The following is a 24,872-nucleotide window of genomic DNA, read 5'->3' as shown; positions in this document are numbered from 1 at the left end:
GGTATGGGTAAATGGGGGCTACACAGTATTTGCAAGGTCTGCAGCGGTAATGTTTAACTTATTATTCCTGGAGAGGACTTAATGACCAAAACTGTGATAGCCCTTTGGTTGCCATGAAAACATAGACTCCCGGTCCCATAGAAATTTGGCGAGAGGATAGCATTGTGGTGTTACTGGTGCAACTGGAAGATGGGACTCTGGAACAGGTTACATTGTTTGGTAGTCAGCAATGGTGTCGTTTACAGTCAGGTATACTGTGGTTGGCTTTGAATGGGGGGTTCTGTGTCATGCAAAATACTGGTAAGAAAAGTCTTTTACCTGGTTAGTTGATGCGTGCCCTGCGGTGTGCCGGGGAGGCTGTGGGGCTGCCATTCCTTGGTGCATCGGAGGCCTTTGAGGAAGAGTGCGATGGAGGAGGATGATGGTTAGGGTGATGGCGTCTGATGCTAAAATTGCCATCCTCGTCGATGCCATCCATTGAAGTAGCTCTGTTAAGTGGAGGTAGTCTGAAGTCGCTGTACCAATCTGGTAGGTCTACTTGTGGTATTTCCAGGGTGGAACACAAATGCTCTAGGTCTTCAGGTACCCTGAGGTTTGCCGTGCGGCCTTGGTGTGATACTGACAGGCAGAAGGGAAACTTCCAACGGTATAGTATGGATCTGGCCCACAGGGTGTCCAGTAGGGGTCTCAGCTCTCTTCTGAGTGATATTGGATAGATCTTGGTAGATCTTTATTTTGGCTCCCCTGAAGGATATCTGGTTTCTGCTTCTGGCCTTGTGAAGGATTTCTTCCTTGAGGGGGAAGTCCAGGAGACAGAACACTGAGTCCCTGGGGGAATCAGTGTTCCTTCCCTTGGGTGAAGCGCTCTATGTTTTCATTCAAAAATGATCGGTGTCTCAGGGGGTCCAATAGATCATTGAATATATTAGTAATGGCTTGGGAAAGGTGGCCTGGTACTACAGTTTCTGGGATCCCTCTTACCCTGAGGTTGCAGTGTCTCCCTCTATTATCGAGATCCTCCATGTGGCGATTGAAATCCCTCAGGTGCATGGAGTGTGACTCTGTCATTTGCTGCACATGGCACAGGGAGGCATCATGGCGAGCTTGGGTTATTTCCACCTCCTCCACCCTCAAGGTGATGGCTTGAATGTCTGCTCTCAGGTCAGAAATAGCAGCGGAGAGGGTGCTCTTGATATCTTCTTGATATCTGATGTGATACTGCAGAGGTCATCTAAGCTCAGCGCTGAGGACGATCGTGCCTCCGGGTCTGCTCTGGCGCGCTGCAGGCTTCTGCTTGGGGATCGTGACTCACGTGAGTATGGTGCCTGTGAGGCCTGTGTTCTGCCTCTGGGCCTTTTTCGGAAGATGTCGAGAATCTGCCGACTGAGCTGTGTGCCCTGCTCCTAGGGGGGAGCAGGACCTCGTTGCCGACATGCTCCGTGAGGTTTTCTCCATGCTACAGCTGCTGAGGATCAGAGATATCGCTGGCTAGTTGTCTTTGCTGGACCTCGGGATGGGAGCTCCTGAGTTATACGTCCATCTTGGCACAGTGCCTGGCCACGCCCCATACTGGACGCTTTTACCCCCTTCCTGCCCAGGCCAATTTTCAACTTTCAGCGCTGTCACACTTTGAATGACAATTGCGTGTTCATGCAACACTGTACCACTGTACTTCAAGGATTACAGTTTTGCCAGCTCTCCTTATTACTGCTTCATGCAACACTGTACTCATAAGTAATTTGTATAATTTTTTTTTATTTTTATAATTTTTTTCATACAAATAGGGCTTTTTCAGAGGTGTTTATTCACCACTGGGTTATTTTTCTAAATAAATGAAAAAAGACTAAATGTTTCTTTTTAAAAATGTGCTTTTCTTCATTTCGGATATACATTTGCAAATAAATATTCTTTCTTCATAAATATATTCCAATATGTATTCTGCTACATTTCTTTGGTGAAAATAACCCAAATCAGTGTTTATTATTTATTCTGTTGGAAAGAGTCCACTATATATCTGAAAATCGATCAATCCTGATGTACTGACACCCTATCTCATTTTCTGAGGCCCGAAAAATGGCAAGATAGTACAAATACCCCCAAATGACCCTTTTTTTGGAAAGTAGACAGCCCAAGGTATTTAGTAAAAGGCATGGCAAGTTTTTTAAAGTTGTAATTTTTTTTTCACAATTATTTGGAAAGTCAAGAAATCAAAAACATACTGTCACCAGTGCAGTACAGCATTATCATTTAACTGGTGTGGCGATGATCAAGGACAATGACTGGTGACATATATTTGTTTTTATTTGTATTAATTTTTTTTCTTTTTTTTTTTTACAATTTTTTTTCTAACCATAGTAACATTGTAATACCCTGGGTAAGTGATCAGGATTTTTTTTAACACATTATGATTGCTTATACCAATGAATTTCATTGGTATAAGCAACCATTTTTACTGAATAAAACTGGTTCATTCAGTGTCTTTTGTTGTGATTGGCTGTAATTGGCAAAAGCTAATCACATGGTACGGATGGGCTGTGATTGACCCTGTCTGTACCATGTAATCACTGTGACCAATCACATCTAGCAACACAATTGTATATAATGGATGGCATGAAAGGTTCATTGTTTACAATTGTCATGTGATCGGCTGTGATTGGTCTCAGTGATCTCATGGTACTGGCAGTGGGCCGGTATAGTCATCGGCTGTGTCTAGAGACACATTCTGGCAGAACAACATTGCTCCTGTCTGGCCGTCATTGTACTATAGACAGATAGGAAGGTGTTAAAAAATGTAAAAAGAAATCACATTTCAATGTGCTATACAACACTGTTTTAAATGTATAATTTAAAATGTGTCCTCTTTATGTAATTAATACACTTCCCACTATATATTGTATAAAAACATAAAAAAAAATTTACTCCTACTTGATAACTTGATAACACAACTTTTTTAACAGTTCCACCCAAAACTAATAATCACATAGTGATAACATGCATTTTGCGAAAAAGATTTAGCAACTATATATGAGAATATTTGAAGAAACCAATATAGCAATTCCACCAAAAACTATTGCTCTTGTAGTATTATTTTGCATTAGAGCATTCAGTACTAAACTCAAATAAAGATACTCTTTCTACCGCTCTTTTTTTCCTTTCAGGCCTTCCTATCTCCTCCACATCCTCCCTTGTGCCTACTGATCTCCCTCAATGTGCCCGTTATTGTGGTCTTCTAGATAGGGGACCATAAATGAAAAACTTCCATATAGGGGTTGTCTGGTCCCAGTTGCTGAACTGTAAACACTGTTTCCTGGTGATTATTAGATGAGGAATTGTTTTAAAGTAGTCTAATTTTTATGATATGCACAGTTTTATTTAAACTTACAGTGTTTATTGTTGTTGCAGATTACATTTGTATAATTTCATTTGTTGATGTATACCTTCAATTGTTGTTTGGTGGTTTAGACATTTTATATGCATAGTTAGTATTTATTAAGTTTGGGATACTGGGCTATACACTTACACCATATCATCACTGATGATAATCACAGCAACTTAATTTAGCACTTTTAATTTAGATTAACATTTTTGACAGTTTTTTAGTGAAATGGCAGGGGTACAAGTACCCCCTTACCATTTCACACAGGGGGAGGGCCGGGATCTGGGGGTCCCCTTGTTAAAGGGGGCTTCCAGATTCCGATAAGCCCCTGCCTGCAGACCCCCACAACCACCGGCCAGGGTTGTGGGGATGAAGCCCTTGTGCTCATCAACATGGGGACAAAGTGTTTTGGGGGCTACCCCAAAGCACCCTCCCAATGTTGAGGGCATGTGGCCTGGTACGGTTCAGGAGGGGGGGCGATCTCTCATCCCCCCCTTTTCCTACGGCCTGCCAGGTTGCGTGCTCAGATAAGGGTCTGGTATGGATTTTTGGGAGGACCCCACGCCGTTTTTTTTTTAATTTTGGCGCGGGGTTCCCCTTCAAATCCATACCAGACCTGAAGGGTCTGGTAAAGATTTTGAGAGGGACCCTACGCCATTTTTTTAAAATTTTGGCTGGAGTTCCCCTTAATATCCATACCAGACCTGAAGATCCTGTTATGGAATATAGGGGGACCCCCAACGTAATTTTTTTAAAAAATTTTGGCCGGGGTTCCCCTTAACATCTATACCAGACCTGAAGGGCCTGGTATGGAATTTAGGGGGACCCCCAAGTCATTTTTTTTTTAATTTTGGTTCGGGGTTCCCCTGTGGGAATTCCCATGCCGTTTTTATCAATGAACTTCTATGTGTATTGTCTGACCGGCAATGCATTAATAGCCACAAGTAGTTTTAAATGACTTTTTTCTTTTGAAATGTCATTTCGCTGTCAGACTGTTCTAAATAGACATGTGCAGGATGAAAAAAATTGTTTAGTTTAGTTTTGTTTCGATTTGTTATTTAACTAGATTCATTTGGTTAAATTTGATGCATTTGTTACATTCGTTTTCGGAATTCGTTTCGTATTCAAATTCGAAAAAATTCGTCTGCCTTCGAAAAAATTTGACCGTATTCGAAAAAAACTATCAAATTCAAAAAAATTTTACCACATTCGAAAAAAACTGTCAAATTCGAAAAAATTCTACCACATTTGAAAAAACTATAAAATTCGAAAAATTTCTACCGCATTCGAAAAAAACATTAACTGAATTTGAAAAAGTAAACTATATATAACCATTTTGCAAAATTTGAAATTCGTATAGAATGAAATCGAATTCCATTAGAAAAGATTAGGATAGAATAGAAAATATAAAAGAATAGCATAGAAAAACAATAGAACAGAATAGAAAAAAATATAATATATTGTATTCTAATCTTTTCTATTCGAATTCTAATTAATTCTGTACCAAATTCCAATTTTAGAAGATGATTATATATATATTATATTTTTTTTCTATTCTGTTCCATTGTTTTTCTATGCTATTCTTTTCTTTTCTATTCTAAACTTTTCTATTCGAATTTGAATTAATTCTATGCGAAATTCGAATTTCGGAAGATGGCTTCTAAAATTAGAATTTCATATAGAATGAATTTGAATTTGAATAGAAAAGATTAGAATAGAAAATAATAGAAATAGAATAGACTAGAAAACAATAGAACAGAAGAGAATAAAACATAATATATATATTATATTTTTTTCTATTCTGTTTCATTGTTTTTCTATGCTATTCTTTTTTATTCCATTCTAAACTTTTCTATTCGAATTTGAATTCATTCTATACGAAATTCGAATTTCGGAAGATGGCTTCTGAAATTCGAATTTCGTATAGAATGAATTCGAATTTGAATAAAAAATAATAGAAAAGAATAGACTAGAAAAACAATAGAACATAACAGAATAAAATATAATATATATATTATATCTTATTCTGTTCTGTTCTATTGTCTTTCTAGTCTATTCTTTCTACTCTATTCTAATCTTTTCTATTCAAATTCATTTTATACGAAATTCGAATTTCGGAAGATGGTTATATATATATATATATATATATATATATATATATATATATATATATATATATATATATATATATAACCATCTTCCGAATATATATATATATATATATATATATATATATATATATATATATATATATATATAATATATATATATAAAATATATATATTATATTTTTTCTATCCTGTTCTATTGTTTTTTTTATTATTTTCTACTCTATTCTAATCTTTTCTATTTGAATTCAGATTCATTCTATACAAAATTCGAATTTCGGAAAATGGTTATATAGAAATAGAATGAAGTCAAATTCTAATAGAAAACAATAGAATAGAAAAACAATAGAACAGTAGAACAGAATAGAAAGAAATATTATATATATATATAAAACCATAACCAATACCGAAATAGGAATTTGGTACAGAATGAATTCGAATAGAAAAGATTAGAATATTTTATATTTTTTTCCATTCTGTTCTATTGCTTTTCTATGGTATTCTTTTATATTATTTTCTGTTCTATTCTAATCTTTTCTGTTTGAATTCATTCTGTACCAAATTCCAATTTCGGAAGATGGTTATATATATATATAATTTTTTTTCTATTCTGTTCTATTGTTTTTCTGTTCTAGTCTTTTCTCTTAGAATTCAATTTCATTTTATTTCATTCTGTTTCTGTATAACCATTTTCAGAAATTTAAATTTCGTATAGAATGAATTCGCATTCAAATAGAAAAGATTAGAATACAATAGAAAATAATAGAAAAGAATAGAAAAACAATAGACCAGCATAGAAAAAAATACATTTATATACATATATATATATATATATATATATATATATATATATATATATATAAAACCATCTTCTGAAATTTTAATTTCTTATAAAATGAATTCAAATTTGAATAGAAAAGATTAGAATAGAGTAGAAGAGAAAAGACTAGAAAAACAATAGAACAGAATAGATTAAAATATATATATATTATATTTTATTCTGTTCTGTTCTATTGTTTGTCTAGTCTGTTATTTTCTATTCTAATCTTTTCTATTCAAATTCAAATTTATTCTATACGAAATTCCACTTTCAGAAGCCATCTTCCGAAATTCGAATTTTGTATAGAATGAATTCAAATTCGAATAGAAACGTTTAGAATAGAATAGAAATAAATAGCATAGAAAAACAATGAAACAGAATAGAAAAAAATTATATATATATATATATATATATATATATATATATATATATATATATATATATAAAACATCTTCCAAAATTCGAATTTCATATAGACCGAAATCAAATTTGAATATAAAAGATTAGAATAGAATAGAAAATAATAGAAAAGAATAGACTAGAAAAACAATAGAACAGAATAGAAGAAAATATATATATTATATTTTCTTCTATTCTGTTCTATTGTTTTTCTAGTCTATTCTTTTCTATTATTTTTTGTTCTAATCTTTTCTATTCAAATTCGAATTCATTCTATACGAAATTCAAACTTCAGAAGCCATGTTCCGAAATTCGAATTTCATATAGAATGAATTTGAATTTGAATTGAAAAGACTATTATAGAATATAAAATAATAGAAAAGAAAAGCATAAAAAAAAACAATAGAAGAGAATAATTTATATATATATATATATATATATATATATATATATATATATATATATATATATATATATATATATATATATATATATATTCTATTGCTTTATTATTTTATATTCTATCTTATTGTTTTTTTTAGAAAAACGTTTTCTATTTTTTTCTAATTCGATTCGAATTTGTCTTCGAATTCGATTCAAATATGTTTTCGAATTCATTCTTTTTTTTCGGATTCATTTAAATTCTTTACTTTTGTAATTCGGAAATTTGGATGCATCCGAATTTCCGAATAATGAAAAATTTGTCCAAATTTTGATTCGGAATGAAACGAAATGCACATGTCTAGTTCTAAACATGGGAAACATGTGCCCCTTTACAGGCATACTATAGACACCCCCCAGGTAAGAAATTTAAAGGGATATTACACTTTTATTGTTTCACTTTAAGCATTATTAAAATCACTGCTCCCGAAAAACAGCCATTTTTAAAACTTTTTTTGCATTGATCTTTGTCACCTGGGGCAGGACCCGGGTCCCCAAACACTTTTTATGACAATACAATGAATATAAGCCTTTAAAATTAACACTTTTGATTTCTCCCATAGACTTTTAAAGGGTGTTCCGCGGCATTCGAATTTGCCGCGAACACCCCAAATTGTTCGCTGTTCGGCGAACTTGCGAACAGCCCATGTTCAAGTCGAACATGATTTCGACTCGAACTCGCAGCTCATCCCTACTAATAATTAATTCATAGGCAGAGACCATTTAATTAAAATAATTATCTTACCAAAACCTTTCTTTACCTTGCAAGTTCTCCCCATCCTCTCAAAACACTCAGACTTCAAACCCATTTACAAGACATTGTGGGAGTTTATATAGGGGAGTAGGTGGGCAATCACCAGGTCCTGTACTTTACAACAACCCACTAGAAATGGAAGACTCAACTTAGCTGATTGAATTATATAACCTAAAACCTCAGATTCTACCATCATTTACATTACTCCTTACCTATCCTACTTAACGAGCTTGCACTCCTCCTTCTGTAAAAAAATGTGGACATCACAATGCCAACCCTTTTGTATGCTTTTTGTCATATCTCATGAAAGAAAAATTCTGAACTACAGTAGTACAATATTTTATCATGCATCTAGTTAACTACTTACCTCTAACCCCTGCACAGCATAATAGACATCCTTGGTACCAGCTTCTTCAAAGGATGCAAGTGGCTTCCTACTATTATTTCTCTAGTAACCCAATTACAGTTTTGCATAAATATGTTTATTCTGACCTTCTATTCATTGCACTATTCTTGGGAAAATGTACCTTTTTGTCCTGTATGGAGTGGCTGGATGACTCCCTACAAAAAAAAACCTCAAGTTCAGAAATGTTTTGAAACCTGGGAATCGTTTATCCAAACCTTACAATTGAAAGTAAGCAAGTAATAGAATTTTTAAATGCTCAATAGTATTTAACTAGACTACAGGCAAAAAATGTCTTGTTTGATTTCCCACCAGCAACTCCAAATCCCAAATATATGCTTAACATCTGGGGCCTCTACTTTCCTATGTGGAGTTGGGTACAGACCACTAACCCCTGTTAATCTGGAAGAAATACAATCATTATTCTTTGTTTCCCATTTGTACCTTTGTTATTACGTGATTGTATGTATATGTACTGTAAATTATAAACAAATATATACCACGCTGTTTATAAAAGAAATCAAACAAAAATTGAAAAAAAAAAAAAACTAAAGCAGCCAGCATAGCAGTGGATAAAGTTGCAAAAATGACAAATTGGGTGAAATGTGCAGCGCTTATGTGATCATATAAACCATAACAAATAATATGAGTACAAAAAACGTGAATAATAAATGATGTGCTCAAAAATACTCCAAGCAGTCCTCTATTATTACATGTGTCTATAAACAGAGGAACTTGGACGTGTGATGTCCAAAAAAAAGTCAGTGACAAGCTTCAATCATGTGTGGTGATAATCCTCAACCACATGTTAACTTCAAATATGTATGTTATAATAACAGTTGATAGTAAATCCACCACCAAAGACACCAGAAGCTGCTTACCAGAGGGATTGAACTCAAATAGGTGTACACCAATGGGTCAATAAAGCTTTGTGGTATAATATACCAAGGGGATCAGATGCTCTATCCAGATATGACCTCTAGATGGACCTCCAAACAGGTGTAAGGTATGGATGGACTCAGTAGATATAGGCAGTCAGCCCAACCATTAAAAGAAAGTGGAAGGCATATAGTGTAACTCCGTATGGAAATTTTAATACATGAAAAGCAAAGGAAATACACTCACGTGTTTAGCAGTAAAATCAAGCGCTTGTATAAAAGAAGACAGTGGTCTCAGCATATCCTCCTACTGCGTTTCGACTTAGAAGTCATCATCTGGGGTACCCAGATGGGGTCCTTTGCTTTTCATGTATTAATATTTCCATATGGAGTTATGCTATATGCCTTCCTCTTTCTTTTAATGGTGGGGCTGACTGCCTATATCTACTGAGTCCATCCATACCTTACAACTGTTCGGAGGTGGTCATATCTAGAAAGAGCATCTGATCCCCTTGGTATATTATACCACAAAGCTTGATTGACTCACTAGGTGTACACCTATTTGAGATCAATCCCTCTGGTAAGCAGCTTCTGGTGTCTTTGGTGGTGGATTTACTATCAACTGTTATTACATCATACATATTTGAAGTTAAAGACTGTCACTATATTATATCCACATGTGATTGAGGATTATCATCACACATGATTGAAGCTTGTCACTGATTTTTTTTTGGACATCACACGTCCAAGTTCCTCTGTTTATAGACATCACATGTCATAATAGAGGACTGCTTGGAGTATTTTTGAGCACATCATTTATTATTCACGTTTTTTGTACTCATATTATTTGTTATGGTTTATATGATCACATAAGCACTGCACATTTCACCCAAATTGTATGTATATGCCCTTTTCAATTGTGGCCTACGTCTTGTTTATGGCATTGTTCAATAAAAATAAATGATAATACAAATATACTCTTTTACTGCATTTTTTAATGAGAGCTTAAAAAAATGCTTATAATTGGTTAAAGTTGAACACCGGGCACAAAAACTTTTATTGAAGTACTGTGTATTTTTTTTCTCGGAAAAAAATCAAATGACAATAAAAGACACAGAAAAAAAAGGGAAACTGCTTTGAAAAACAATATGTGAAGGTTTTAGTTAATATATATTTTTAAAGCAAAGCTTGTCGATGCAGAAAATTTGGCAAAATTGGAGACTATTTTCACAGAAATTGACAGTGAAATTGCTGCAAAATAAATTTAACTGATCTATCTATCCCTAGTTGGTACAGTTCCCGGAAAAAAAGTCTAACTACACCACTTATAACAACGTATTAAGTACAGAGAAAGGATTAATGTCTGTAAAACATGTTCACTTTTTTTGCAATTGCTTTGTACATGAATTGTTTATAATGTCTACTTGTTTCAGGTATACAGCAGTGGCAATGCCGATGCTATACAATACTCGCTACAGTTCCAAGCGAAGAGTGACTGTAATGATTGCAGTGGTTTGGGTCCTTTCATTTGCAATCTCTTGCCCCCTCTTATTTGGACTCAATAACACAGGTATTTATTGCAGTTTAAACAGTCCTAATATTATGGGGTCAGAATCTCTTTTGATGACCTGATGTCATTACCTGCTTAATGTCCATGGGAGATAGAAATTCTGGTGACGTAATTAAATATCACAGTTTTGGTTTGTGTTGGTACAGTTGAAAATCTCTCTAACTTACTTTTGAACCAAAATAATTGTTAACTATGTTTTTTTCATTATATGTCAATCTTTTATTTGGTAGATTGTTTTAATAAATACCCTATATGTATTATTTTTTTACTGTGAGCAGACAAATGGACAAATATATTTTTTAAAATAGCACTTTTAGGATGTTTACTACATACTATTTTTAATAACTATAATTGAATAAATGGTTTTCTACTATTAGGCTACATTTGCATAATAGACCAGTGGTTCTGTACATTTGACTAATGGAGTATAAAGGAATGATTTGCATGGCTCTGTATATTGTCCTGAAATAAGGAATGTTCCTCCTATTTTCAGGACATGTGAATACCTTCTGTTCTGTGTCCTGATTCAGGGTTTTTTCATTTCTTTTATCCCACCTCAGCATTTTGAATGTGTCTTGGGTTTGGGTCAAGCATGAGCCATCCAAATCCAAAATGTTTGCAGTTCACTAAACAGGTGATCCAAATGTCTAGATTTGGCCAGTTCACCCACCCAATGCTCTGATTGCAGCCAGGAGGAATTTATTTCATAATGGAATTTCTAACACAACAAAATGACAGCTTTTGCCCACCACTGGCTTGAATTGTAAACAATATGTGACCTGGTATGGTACAGAATAATTGCCCCTCCCTTTTTTATCAGCCAGGTTAAACCGGAGTTCCACCCAGAAATGGAACATCCACTGTTTTGGTTCCTTCCCCCCTCCGGTGTCACATTTGGCACCTTTCAGGGAGGAGCAGGTACCTGTCTAATACAGGTATTTGCTCCCACTTCCGGTGAAAAAGCGCCACAGAATCCGTGGCGAACTACTGCATGTCTGGCCCCTCCTCTGTCCCCCCCGCTGTCTTCTGGGACCTGTGTGACCAGCATGACTTGGGCATGTGCAGTAGGAAACCAGGCTGTGAAGCCTCAAGGCTTCGCTTTCTGATTTCCTTACTGAAGATCCTGGCGCTTGCACCTGGAGCCGAGGGATGGGTCGACTTTGGGTGAGGACATTGCGGGCGCCCTGGACAGGTAAATGTCCTTATTTTCAAAGTCAGCAGCTGCAGTATTTGTAGCTGCTGACTTTTATTTTATTTTTTTCCTGCGGAATTCCGATTTAAGCCTAGATAAGAGTCTGGTATGGATTTTGAGGGACCCATGCCATTTTTTTTGTTTCTGCACGTGGTCACTTTCAAAACTTATATCAGACTATTCTTTTATAGATTTTGAAGAGGATACCTAACAAAAAAATGTTGTGGGGTCAAAATCCATACCAGATCTTTATGCAGACATACAGCCTGGGTAACCAAGAAAGAGGAAGGGCAGTGATCATATAGCCACAACCATTCATGAACGATACTAAGGCCACATGACCCTAAGGAAAACAATAACCCCACATAATTTTTGTGGGACTGTTATAAATTTTTAGGGGGATTCTAGGCCAAAAAACAAACAAAAAATTGGGCATCATTGATAAGAGACTGGTAAAAAATTTTGAAGGAGATTCCACACATAAAAAGCAAAAATAAAAACAAACAAAGAAAGCCATGGAGCTGCCCATATCCATACCATACTCTTATCCAGGCATGCAATTTGGTTGGCAAGGAAAAAGCAGTCGCATGTCTTCATGTCTTCAACATTAGAAGGGTACTGTGCCAGGGGGCCCACATCTCTGGCCCCATGGCTATAGGATCAGTGGGAAAATGGGGGTTATTAGAATTTGGAAGCTTCCCAGATATCACCCCCCCACCAACATTAATGAGTAAGGTGTACAATGTACCCCTTGTTACCTATTCATAAAAAAAAATAAAAAAATAGTAAATAAACACACAGAAACCGTGAAAAAAGCCCTCTATTAAAAACATTGCCAAATAACAATGTCCACTAATGTAAATCCAAACTCTATTGTATTGTCCATCATTGCAGACCCATTGTCAGTCACGGATAATGATGCCCCAATGACCTGCAGACATGACGTTCAGTGCCACAGTGACCTTCTCCCATCATACTCCCGCCACAAATAATAGTTCTCCATCTGGTTGATGAATGTTAATAAGCTGGCTACAGATGCTGGATAATGCCATTGATCACACATGGTCATATTTATATGTAGTCAAATGGGATCCCCTGGCTACTTTGTTTAGAAGCAGAAGCCGGCAGGGAAGTAACTCTTATTTAGCAATGATAGGGTTTTTTTTGTTTAACCACTTCAATACCAGGCACTTAGACACCTTCCCGCCCAGACCAATTTTCAGCTTTCAGCGCTGTCGCAATTTGAATGACAATTGCGCGGTCATGCTACACTGTACCCAAACAAATTTTTTATCATTTTGTTCCCACAAATAGAGCTTTCTTTTGGTGGTATTTGATCACCTCTGCGGTTTTTATTTTTTGCGCAACAAATAAAAAAAGACCAAAAATTTTGAAAAAAAAACAAGTTTTTCTTTGTTTCTGTTAAAACATTTTTGTAAATAAGTACGTTTTCTTCTTCAATGACGGGCACTGATATGGCTGCACTGACGGGCACTGATGGGCACTGATACGGCGGCACTGATGGGCACCGATGAGGTGGCACCAATGAGGTGGCACTGATGAGGTGGCACTGACGGGCACTGATGATGGGCACTGATAGGCGGCACTGATGGGCACTGATAGGCGGCACTGATGGGCACTGATAGGTGGCACTGGTATGCGGCACTGATGGGCACTCATAGGTGGCACAGATGGGCACTTATAGGCGGCACTGATGGGCACTCATAGGTGGCATTGATGGGCACTCATAGGTGGCATTGATGGTAACTTATGGGTGGCACTGATAGTTGGCACAGATGGGCATGGATGGGCACTGATAGATGGGCACTGATGGGCACGGATGGGCACTGACAGGTGGCATGAATGGACACTGATGGGTGGCACTGATGGCACTGCTTGTTTGCAGTGATGCCCCTAAGGGTGGCATTGCTGGGCATCACTGCAACATAATGGTGCCAATCAGTGCCCATTTGTGGGCACTGATTGGCACAGATTTGGCACACTGGGCACATGTGGATGGCCATGGGGTACATACCTGGCCATCCACATGTTGCCCCTTCCCTGGTGGTCCTAGTGGCAATCCCTGGTGGTCCAGTGTGGTGATCTGCGGGGGGGCTGCGCTGATAAACAATCAGCGCAGACCCCCCCTGCCAGGAGAGCCGCCGATCGGCTCTCCTCTAATCGCGTCTGTCAGACGCGAGTGAGGAAGAGCCGATCAACGGCTCTTCCTATTGACAGCGTGATCAGCCGTGATTGGACACGGCTGATCACGTAGTAAAGAGCCTCCGCCGGAGGCTTTTTACCAAGATCAGTGTAGCGGTGTGTCAGACTGACACACCGCTCCACCGATCGTCGCGATGCGCGCCCCCGGGGGCGCGCTGCGGCATGTTATCCTGCTGGACGTCATATGATGTCCAGTCAGGATAACAGAACCACTTCCCGGACGTCAATCCGCTATAGGGCAGGCGGGAAGTGGTTAAAAGACACTTTTTATGAAGTACACCCTACAGGTGTCCTACTTCGCATATAGAAATAAGACACCCCCCAAGCATGTTATTTAAATGATTTATATCTTTTTAACATTGACCTTTAACCTCCCTTGTGGTTTTCCCGAGTGTGGCTCAGGGTTAAATTTCAGTATCATTAGTGGTAACCCCGAGCCACACTCGGGATTGCATTGCAGGATCCTGGTGCGGTATACTAACCTTGTCCCCAGGATCCTGCGATGCCCCCCTTCTGTGTCCGTGGGATCCATCCTCTGCCCAATGTCTCTGTGTGCCTGGCTCCGTTCCCTGTGAGCGCCACGACACATGGGGCGGAGCCCGGTGGCAAATTAAAAAAATTGAAAAATAATAATACATACAGTACAGTGTAATCTTACAGATTACATTACTGTATGAAATGATTTCACATCCCTTTTGTCCCTAGTGCTTTGTCCAGTGCCCTGCATGCAGTTTTATATAATATATACTGTTCTATCTGCCTAGAAACTGGAGATTGTCTATAGCAACCAAAAAGTGTCCCTTTATGTCAAAAGTGGTTTTACACCAGATAGAAAACAGCGATGGTAGATTAGAACACTTGCAGTGTTGAGCGATAGTGAATCGTAGGGAAATTAATTTTATTATTATTATATTATTCATTTTTATATTTATTTATAATATTATAATTTATGATTTTGTGTTTCAAACTGTATCATACCCGGGATATCTACTAGACTCCTGTTTGGACAGATTTAAGTGTGTTATTTCTAAGATTTACAGGCCTACAATATAAAATGCCAAATTTCTATGCAAAATAATTGTACCGCTTTGAGACGCAAAAATCTGACATAATCATACCACCAGGGAGGCTACGCCATGTTAATAATTATGTTTCCCACAGAACAGTATTTTTTTTTTGCATTGTTATGCCCTGTACACACGGTCGGACATTGATCGGACATTCCGACAACAAAATCCATGGATTTTTTCTGACGGATATTGGCTTAAACTTGTCTTGCTTACACACGGTCACACAAAGTTGTCAGAAAATCCGATTGTTCTAAATGCGGTGACGTAAAACATGTACGTCGGGACTATAAACGGGGCAGTAGCCAATAGCTTTCATCTCTTAATTTATTCTGAGCATGCATGGCACTTTGTGCATCGGATTTGTGTACACACGATCGGAATTTCCGACTATGAATTTTGTTGTTGGAAAATTTTATAGCAAGCTCTCAAACTTTGTGTGTCGGAACTTCCGATGGAAAATGTGTGATGGAGCCCACACATGGTCGGAATTTCCGACAACAAGGTCCTATCACACATTTTTTGTCGGAAAATCTGGCATTACATGTCTTCAAAAATACAGGTTTCCATGCACTCCACTGACAATGGCCAAAAAGCCTAAAACAGCTGTATGCAGTTTGGAATAAATGGCTCACTATACACCAGAATTTCTGGATGTGTATTTGGCTGCTGGGGCATAAAGGAATAATTTGCATGGCTCCACCCCCTGTGCTGAAATAAGGGAAAATCTTCCTATTTTTGGGATATATACATGTGAATACCTTCTCTTCTAAGACGTCTTCACTGTGCTGTACACTGATTCATTTAGAGGGCTTTTTGATTCCTTTAGTCCCTTCCTACCATAACCTGTATAGTTATATTGTTTTGTTGGGTCCTAAGCCCTACTCCCTAGAAGTCATGATTTCCATACACTGCACTGATGATGGCCAACAAGCCTGAAACAGCTGTATACAGTTTGGAATAAATGGCTCTTTACTATAAGGTTACATTTGAACAATACATCAGTGGGTCTAGATGTGCATCTGGCTCATGGGACATAAAGAAATGACTTGCATGGCTCCATCCTTTATCAGACTTTGCATTGTGTTAATGCAGCATGTTATCATGCGGTTGCTTTATTAAGGGCCACCCAGTTATTTTACATGCACGTCTTAATACACTAAAATAAAAAAAACTGATCCTTTAGTAAACCGGTTGTATGTACAGTATAATAACAGTTAACACCTTTCAATCCTGTGCATGCATAAAAAGTTTTTTGAGTGTACATTTTAGCTGTTTGGCCTAGTCTGCAGGCAAATCAATGCAATGACATAAACATATACACTACAGTATGAGGTAATACTGCCATTATTCTTTTTTTTCTCTTTGTTTCAAGACGTAAATTGCAAATAATTCTTAGTTACATAGTTACATAGTAGGTGAGGTTGAAAAAGTCCATCAAGTCCAACCCATGTGTGTGATTATATGTCAGTATTACATTGTATATCCCTGTATGTTGTGGTTGTTCAGGTGCTTATCTAATAGTTTCTTGAAACTATCGATGCCCCTCACTGAGACTACCGCTTGTGGAAGGGAATTCCACATCCTTGCCGCTCTAATAACCCTCTACATAGTTTAAGGTTAAACCTCTTTTCTTCTAATTTTAATGAGTGTCCACGAGTCTTGTTAAACTCCCTTCTGCAAAAAAGTTTTATCCCTAGTGTGTGGTCACCAGTATGGTATTTGTATATTGAAATCATATCCCCTCTCAAGCGTCTCTTCTCCAGAGAGAATAAGTTCAGTGCTCGCAACCTTTCCTCATAACTAATATCCTCCAGACCTTTTATTAGCTTTGCCCTTCTTTGTATTCGCTCCATTTCCAGTACATCCTTCCAAGAGGACTGGTGCCCAGAACTGGACAGCATACTCTAGGTGCGGCCGGACCAGAGTCTTGTGGAGTGGGAGAATTATCGTTTTATCTCTGGAGTTGATCCCCTTTTTAATGCATGCCAATATTCTATTTGTTTTGTTAGCAGCAGCTTGGCATTGCATGCCATTGCTGAGCCTATCATCTACTAGGACCCCAGGTCCTTTTCCATCCTAGATTCCCCCAGAGGTTCTCCCCCCGTGTATAGATTGCGTTCATATTTTTGCCACCCAAATGCATTATTTTACATTTTTCTACATTGAACCTCATTTGCCATGTAGTTGCCCACCCCATTAATTTGTTCAGATCTTTTTGCAAGGTTTCCACATCCTGCGGAGAAGTTGTTGCCCTGCTTAGCTTAGTATCTTCCGCAAATACAGAGATTGAACTGTTTACCCCATCCTTCAGGTCGTTTATGCACAAATTAAACAGGATTGGTCCCAGCACAGAACTCTGGAGACCCCGCTACCCAGCCATGACCATTCCGAGTACTCCCCATTTATCACCACCCTCTGAACTCAACCTTGTAGCCAGTTTTCAATCCATGTACTCACCCTGTGGTCCATGCCAACAGACCTTATTTTGTACTGTAAACGTTTATGGGGAACTGTGTGAAATGTTTTTGCAAAATTCAGATACACCACATCTACGGGCCATCCTTTATCTAGATGGCAACTCACTTCCTCATAGAAGGTTAATAGATTGGTTTGGCAAGAACGATTCTTCATGAATCCATGCTGATTACTGCTAATGATACCGTTTCATTACGAATACTTACTAATACTTACTTCATTACATAAAATCTTGTATATAGTCCCTTATAGGGATGAGCCGAACACCCCCCTGTTTGGTTCGCACCAGAACTTGCGAACAGGCAAAAAATTTGTTTGAACGTGCGAACACCGTTAAAGTCTATAGGACACGAACATGAATAATCAAAAGTGCTCATTTTAAAGGCTTATATGCAAGTTATTGTCATAAAAAGTGTTTGGGGACCTGGGTCCTGCCCCAGGGGACATGGATCAATGCAAAAAAAGTTTTAAAAAAGGCAGTTTTTTCGGGAGTAGTAATTTTAATAATGCTTAAAGTGAAACAATAAAAGTGTAATTTCCTTTTAAATTTAGTACCTGGGGGGTGTCTATAGTAAGCCTGTAAAGGGGCACATGTTTCCCGTGTTTAGAACAGTCTGACAGCAAAATGACATTTCAAAGGAAAAAAAGTCATTTAAAACTACCCGTGGCTATTAATGAATTGTCGGTCCGACAATACACATAAAAGTTCATTGATAAAAATGGCATGGGAATTCCCCACAGGGGAACCCCAAACCAAATTAAAAAAAAAAATGACGTAGGGGGTCCCCCTAAATTCCATACCAGGCCCTTCAGGTCTGGTATGGATATTAAGGGGAACCCCGGCAAAAATTTAAAAAAAAAATGGCGTGGGGTCCCCCTCAAAATCTATACCAGACCCTTCAGGTCTGGTATGGATTTTAAGGGGAACCCCACGCCAAAATAAAAAAAAAATGGCGTGGGTCCCCCTAAAAATCAATACCAGACCCTTATCTGAGCACGCAACCTGGCAAGCCGCAGGAAAAGAGGGGGGGACGAGAGAGCGGCACCCCCCTCCTGAACTGTACCAGGCCACATGCCCTCAACATTGGGAGGGTGCTTTGGGGTAGCCCTCAAAACACCTTGTCCCCATGTTGATGAGGACAAGGGCCTCATCCCCACAACCCTTGGCCGGTGGTTGTGGGGGTCTGCGGGGGGGGGCTTATCAGAATCTGGAAGCCCCCTTTAACAAGGGGATCCCCAGATCCTGGTCCTCCCCCCTGTGTGAAATGGTAAGGGGGTACAAAAGTACCCCTACCATTTCACAAAAAAACTGTAAAAAATTTTAAAAATGACAAGAGACAGTTTTTGACAATTCCTTTATTTAAATGCTTCTTCTTTCTTCTATTTTCTTTTTTCTTTCATCTATCTTCCTTCAGTTTCTTCATCCATCTTCTTGTTCTTCTGGTTCTTCCTCTGGTGTTCTCATCCGGCATCTTCCTCCGCGGTGTCTTCTTCCCTTCTTCTCCTCGGGCCGCTCTGCATCCATGATGGCATGGAGGGAGACTCCCGCTGTGTGACGCTTCTCTCTTCATCTTTTTCTCTTCATCTTTTTCTCTTCATCTTCTTCTCTTCATCTTCTTGTCATCACCTTCTTTTTGGGCCGCTCCGAATCCATGATGGCATGGAGGGAGGCTCCTGCTGTGTGACGCTTCTCCCATTACGTAACCCCACCCCCTTCTGACGTCACGGGGAATGCCACAGAGAAGTCCCCATCAAGTCCCCGTGCATCAGAGGGGGGTCACCGGGTGGCTCCGCCCCCCCATTATTTAAGAACCGTCAGAAGAGGAGAAGCGTCATACAGCGGGAGCCTCCCTTCATGCCATCATGGATGCGGAGCGGCCCGAAAAGAAGATGAAGACAAGAAGATGAAGAGAAGAAGATGAAGAGGAAAAGATGAAGAGAGAAGCGTCACACAGCGGGAGCCTCCCTCCATGCCATCATGGATGCGGAGCGGGCCGAGGAGAAGAAGGGAAGAAGACGCCAACGCCGCAGAGGAAGATGCCTCCGAGAACACCGGAGGAAGAACCAGAAGAATCAGAAGAACCAGAAGAAGAAGAAGATGGAGGAAGAAACCGAAGGAAGATAGAAGAAAGAAGAAAGAAGAAAGGAGATAGAAGAAAGAAGAAGCATTTCAATAAAGGAATTGACAAAAACTGTCTCTTGTAATTTTTAACATTTTTGACAGTTTTTTTGTGAAATGGTAGGGGTAAGTACCCCCTTACCATTTCACACAGGGGGGAGGGCCGAAATCTGGGGGTCCCCTTGTTAAAGGGGGCTTCCAGATTCCGATAAGCCCCCCACCCGCAGACCCCCACAACCACTGGGCAAGGGTTGTGGGGATGAGGCCCTTGTCCTCATCAACTTGGGGACAAGGTGTTTTGGGGGGCTACCCCAAAGCACCCTCCCAATGTTGAGGACGTGTGGCCTGGTACGGTTCAGGAGGGGGGCCGCTCTCTTGTCCCCCCTCTTTTCCTGTGGCCTGCCAGGTTGCGTGCTCGGATAAGGGTCTGGTATGGATTTTTGCGGGGACACCACACCATTTTTTTTTATTTTGGTGCGGGGTTTCCCTTAAAATCCATACCAGTATAGATTTTGAGGGGGGCCCCAAGCCATTTTTTTTAAATTTTGGCCGGGGTTCCCCTTAATATCCATACCAGACCTGAAGGGCCTGGTATGGAATTTAGGGGGACCCCCCACGTCATTTTTTTTTTAAATTTTGGTTGGGGTTTTCCCTGTGGGGAATTCCCATGCTGTTTTTATCAATGAACTTTTATGTGTATTGTCGGACTGGCAATTCATTAATAGCCGCGAGTAGTTTTAAATGACTTTTTTTCCTTTGAAATGTCATTTTGCTGTCAGACTGTTCTAAACATGGGAAAAATGCACCCCTTTACAGGCATACTATAGACACCCCCAGGTACAAAATTTAAAGGGATATTACACTTTTATTGTTTCATTTTAAGCATTATTAAAATCACTGCTCCCGAAAAAACTGACGTTTTTAAAACTTTTTTTGCATTGATCCATGTCCCCTGGGGCAGGACCCAGGTCCCCAAACACTTTTTATGACAATACCATGAATATAAGCCTTTAAAATTAGCACTTTTGATTTCTCCCATAGACTTTAAAGGGTGTTCTGTGGCATTCGAATTTGCCGCGAACACCCCAAATAGTTCGCTGTTCGGCGAACTGGCGAACAGCCGATGTTCGAGTCAAACATGAGTTCGACTCGAACTCGAAGCTCATCCCTAGTCCCTTATCATCCCCTCCAAGAGTTTACATACTATTGATGTTAGGCTGACTGGTCTGTAATTCCCAGGGATGTATTTTGGGCCCTTTTTAAATATTGGTGCTACATTGGCTTTTCTCCAATCAGCTGGTACCATTCCAGTCAGAAGACTATCAGTAAAAATTAGGAACAAGGGTCTGGCAATTACATGACTGAGTTCTCTAAGTACCCTCAGGTACAAGCCATCTGGCCCCGGTGATTTATTAATGTTAAGTTTCCCAAGTCTAATTTAAATTCTGTCCTCCGTTAACCATGGAGGTGCTTCCTGTGATGTGTCATGAGGATAAACACTGAAGTTTTGTGAAGCCCCCCTATTCCCTCGTGAAGACTGAGGAGAAGAATAAATTCAATACCTTCGCCATCTCCCCATCCTTTGTAACCGGATGTCCTTCCTCATTCTTTATGGGGCCAATATGATTTGTCCTCCCTTTTTTACTGTTTACATACTTAACCTCCCTGGCAGTATTCCCGAGTCTGGCTCGGGGTGGAATTTCAGAACCAAAAGCGGTAATCCCGAGCCAGATTCGGGAATACTGCCAGGGAGGTTAAGTGTCCGTTTACGTCAAAAGTGCTTTTAGACCAGCTAGAAAACAGCGATAATAAATTAGAACCACTTGCAGAATTGAGCGATAGTGATTTGTGGGGAAATCCGTCATCAAACACTGAAAGTAATGACAGTGACAATTCTGCAACTGAGCAAATTTCAGTGTTTTGATTTGATTACATTATTGAATAATTTTTATTATATTATTATTTGCTATAATTATTTATAGTTATTTATTATGTTATAATTTATGATTTTGTTTTTCAAACTTTATCATACCCGGGATGTCTACTAGACTCTTGTTTGGACAGATTTAAGTGAGTTATTCCTAAGAATTACAGGCCTACAATATAAAACACCAAATTTCCATGCAAAATAATTGTACCGCTTTTAGCATCAAAAATCTGAAATAATCATCCCGCCAGGGAGGTTAAAGAATTTCTTGAGATCTTTTTTGCTCTGCTCTGCTATGTGTCTTTCATGTTCTATCTTAGCCGTCCTTATTGCACCCTTACATTTCTTGTTGCATTCTTTATAAAGTGTGAATGCTGATGATGATCCCTCAACCTTGTATTTTTTTAAGGCCTTCTCCTTTGCTTTTATATGCATTTTTACATTGGAGTTAAGCCATCCAGGACTTTTGTTCACTCTTTTAAATTTATTACCCAATGGGATGCATTGGCTAATGCACTTATTTAATATGCACTTAAAGCAAACCCATCTCTCCTCCGCGTTCTTTGTTCCTAAGATTCAATCCCAATTTATGCCTTCTAGCAAGGCTCGTAGTTTAGGGAAGTTGGCTCTTTTGAAATTCAGTGTCTTTGTATTCCCCTTATGTTTCCTATTTGTGTGATTTATACTGAAGCCAATTGACCTGTGATCGCTGTTACCTAAATTGCCCTGTATATCCACATCCGTGATCAGGTCTGTATTGTTGGTAATCAGTAGATCCAGTAACACTTTATTTCTAGTTGGTGCGTGTACCATCTGACCCATAAAATTGTCCTGTAAGACATTTAGGAACTGGCGAGCCTTAGATGAATGTGCAGTTCCCTCCGCTCAGTCTATGTCTGGATAGTTAAAATCCCCCATTATGATAACGCTTCCCATCCTTGCTGCTAATCCAAATTGTGATAGGAGATCTGTCTCCCCTTCCTCCCTCAGGTTAGGGGGCCTATAGCATACTCCCAGTATTGTTTTCCCCTTAGCTTCATCCCTTTGGAGCTCTAGCCATAAGGATTCCATCTCCTCCCTAGCTCCCTTAGTGATGTCATCTCTCACATTCACTTGTACATTATTCTTGATATATAGGCATACCCCTCCCCCTTTTTTACCCTCTCTATCCTTGCGATAAAGGGTATACCCTTGAATGTTTGCCAGCCAATCATGAAAGCTGTTGAACCAGGTCTCTGAGATTCCCACAAAATCCAAATCCTCTTCGTACAACAGTATCTCTAGTTCACCCATCTTGTCCGCCAGGCTCCTGGCATTGGTGAACATGCCACTGAGTTTAGACCGGTGGCATATTATCCTCTTATTAGGTGTTCCGAGATTGCAACTAGGACTTGCTACTATACTTACCTTGGGTTTATATGCTTTGGTCAACCTATCACTAATGCCCCCAATACTACCCTCTGGAATATGTTCTGCGCTGACTATCTCTACCTCTGGACCCTCCCCCCCATCGCCTAGTTTAAAAACCCCTCTAACTTTTTGGCCATCTTCATTCCCAGCTGATTTGCACCCTTCTCATTTAGGTGCAGTCCCTCACTTCTATAGTACTGGTATCGACTGAGAAGTCGGCCCAGTCCTCCAGGAACCCAAACCCCTCCTTACTACACCAGCTCTTCAGCCACTTGTTTACTTCCCTAATATTTTGCTTGCTAAATCACTTATTGTCAGTACAGTACTGTTCCCATCTTTGTTTATCCTTTGTTGTATTTCAGCACTTGTAATCTTCTGCAGCCTCTTTGCAGCCACTTCATGTCTACATGCATGCTCTCCAGCAGCTACTATTTGTTATTGCTCAGGACAGGTTTCCTGCTGGTGGCACCAATATTATATGTCTGTGCAATTGTTTCAGTATAGATGTTTAGAGTCTGCATTGGGAGATCATGTAACAGGGTGATAATGTTGGGGAACAGTTGCTAGACAGTTGTCAGCCCATAACAGGAAGTACCTGAACAAAGACCTTCATGGCAGAATCACCAGGTACGATTTTAATGAAAGTTTCCCATTTAAAACATTGAAAATTACTTTTAAAATTACAGTAGCATGTTAAAGCTCACGTGAGATGTTAGTGATTGGGTTTATAATTGGAAAATGAAAAAAAAAAGAGGGCGCATGCGTGGAGTCTAGCGCAGCGAACATGTCCTGCTAGAGCTCCACTCCCTGAGTAGGAAAAAATGCTGTATAAAGGCAGCCTGCCGATGTTTTCATTACAAAAAATGATTCATTATACTCCTGAGAGGTGAGAGAAGATTTTGAGAACATAATGGTACTTGGGGGAGCCCGGAATAAATATAAAAATGCCCCCAGCAGAGGCGCACAGGCTAAGACTGTAATGAAATTGGTGCCAGTCCCCTCAGTCTCCTCAGCCTCAGGCACAATCACCTCAGAGCGCAGGAGAAAGACAAAAATGACACAGCAAATCTCCTCAGATGAATCTGACACAGAATTATTTCTGTCACAGAAATCTTCACAATTCCACATCTATCCCTTATCTTGGCATTAACCTTACTTCTGGCATAGATACTCTCTATAAATATAATTTTCCCCCCATGATCAAAAAGCTCACGGACGACCTGACCCAATGGTCGCTATATAAGCTCTCGTGGTTGGGTAAAGTGAACGCAGTTAAAATGACACTCCTACCTAGGCTACTATATCTCTTTCGTTCCTTACCCATTCCAGTCCCCAAATCGCACATTCAACGCCTACAATCTGCCATAATCCGTTTTATTTGGGATAAAAAAGGCCACAGGTTTTCTAAAGAGGTGCTTTTTAGGCCCAGAAAAAAGGGAGGACTAGGGGTCCCAAATCTGTGGTGGTATTATCAGGCAGCACAATTGAGCCAATTCTCAACTATTTATATGAAAGGACCCAAACCAGATTGGGTGAGCATGGAGCGTGAGTTTCACCTTAGACTTTCTGCTTTGGAATATCCCCAAAAAACGCCCCCCTATTTTAGCACCAACATTATCTCACTCAATGAAACTTTGTGATGCCCTTCATAAGTTCAAACCTCTCATCTCCACATGGCACCCCCTGGCACATATCTTCAGAAATCAT

General features: G+C 39.2%; 1 protein-coding gene across 3 annotated transcripts in view; it reads left to right on the top strand.

Moving 5' to 3' along the window:
- The window catches only part of DRD2 (dopamine receptor D2), a 794,711-nt gene that overhangs the window by 634,435 nt on the left and 135,404 nt on the right, over positions 1–24,872 (top strand). For all 3 annotated transcript variants that reach the window (XM_073603096.1, XM_073603094.1, XM_073603095.1), the window contains exon 4: positions 10,613–10,749. In XM_073603096.1, the coding sequence (XP_073459197.1) occupies positions 10,613–10,749 (137 nt within the window). The remainder of the gene's footprint in view (positions 1–10,612; positions 10,750–24,872) is intronic.

Source organism: Aquarana catesbeiana, linkage group LG10 (assembly GCF_042186555.1).
Source record: "Aquarana catesbeiana isolate 2022-GZ linkage group LG10, ASM4218655v1, whole genome shotgun sequence".
Taxonomy (NCBI): Eukaryota; Metazoa; Chordata; class Amphibia; order Anura; family Ranidae; genus Aquarana; species Aquarana catesbeiana.
Note: the sequence above shows the minus strand (reverse complement) of the source record. Positions and strands in the feature narration are given on the sequence as shown.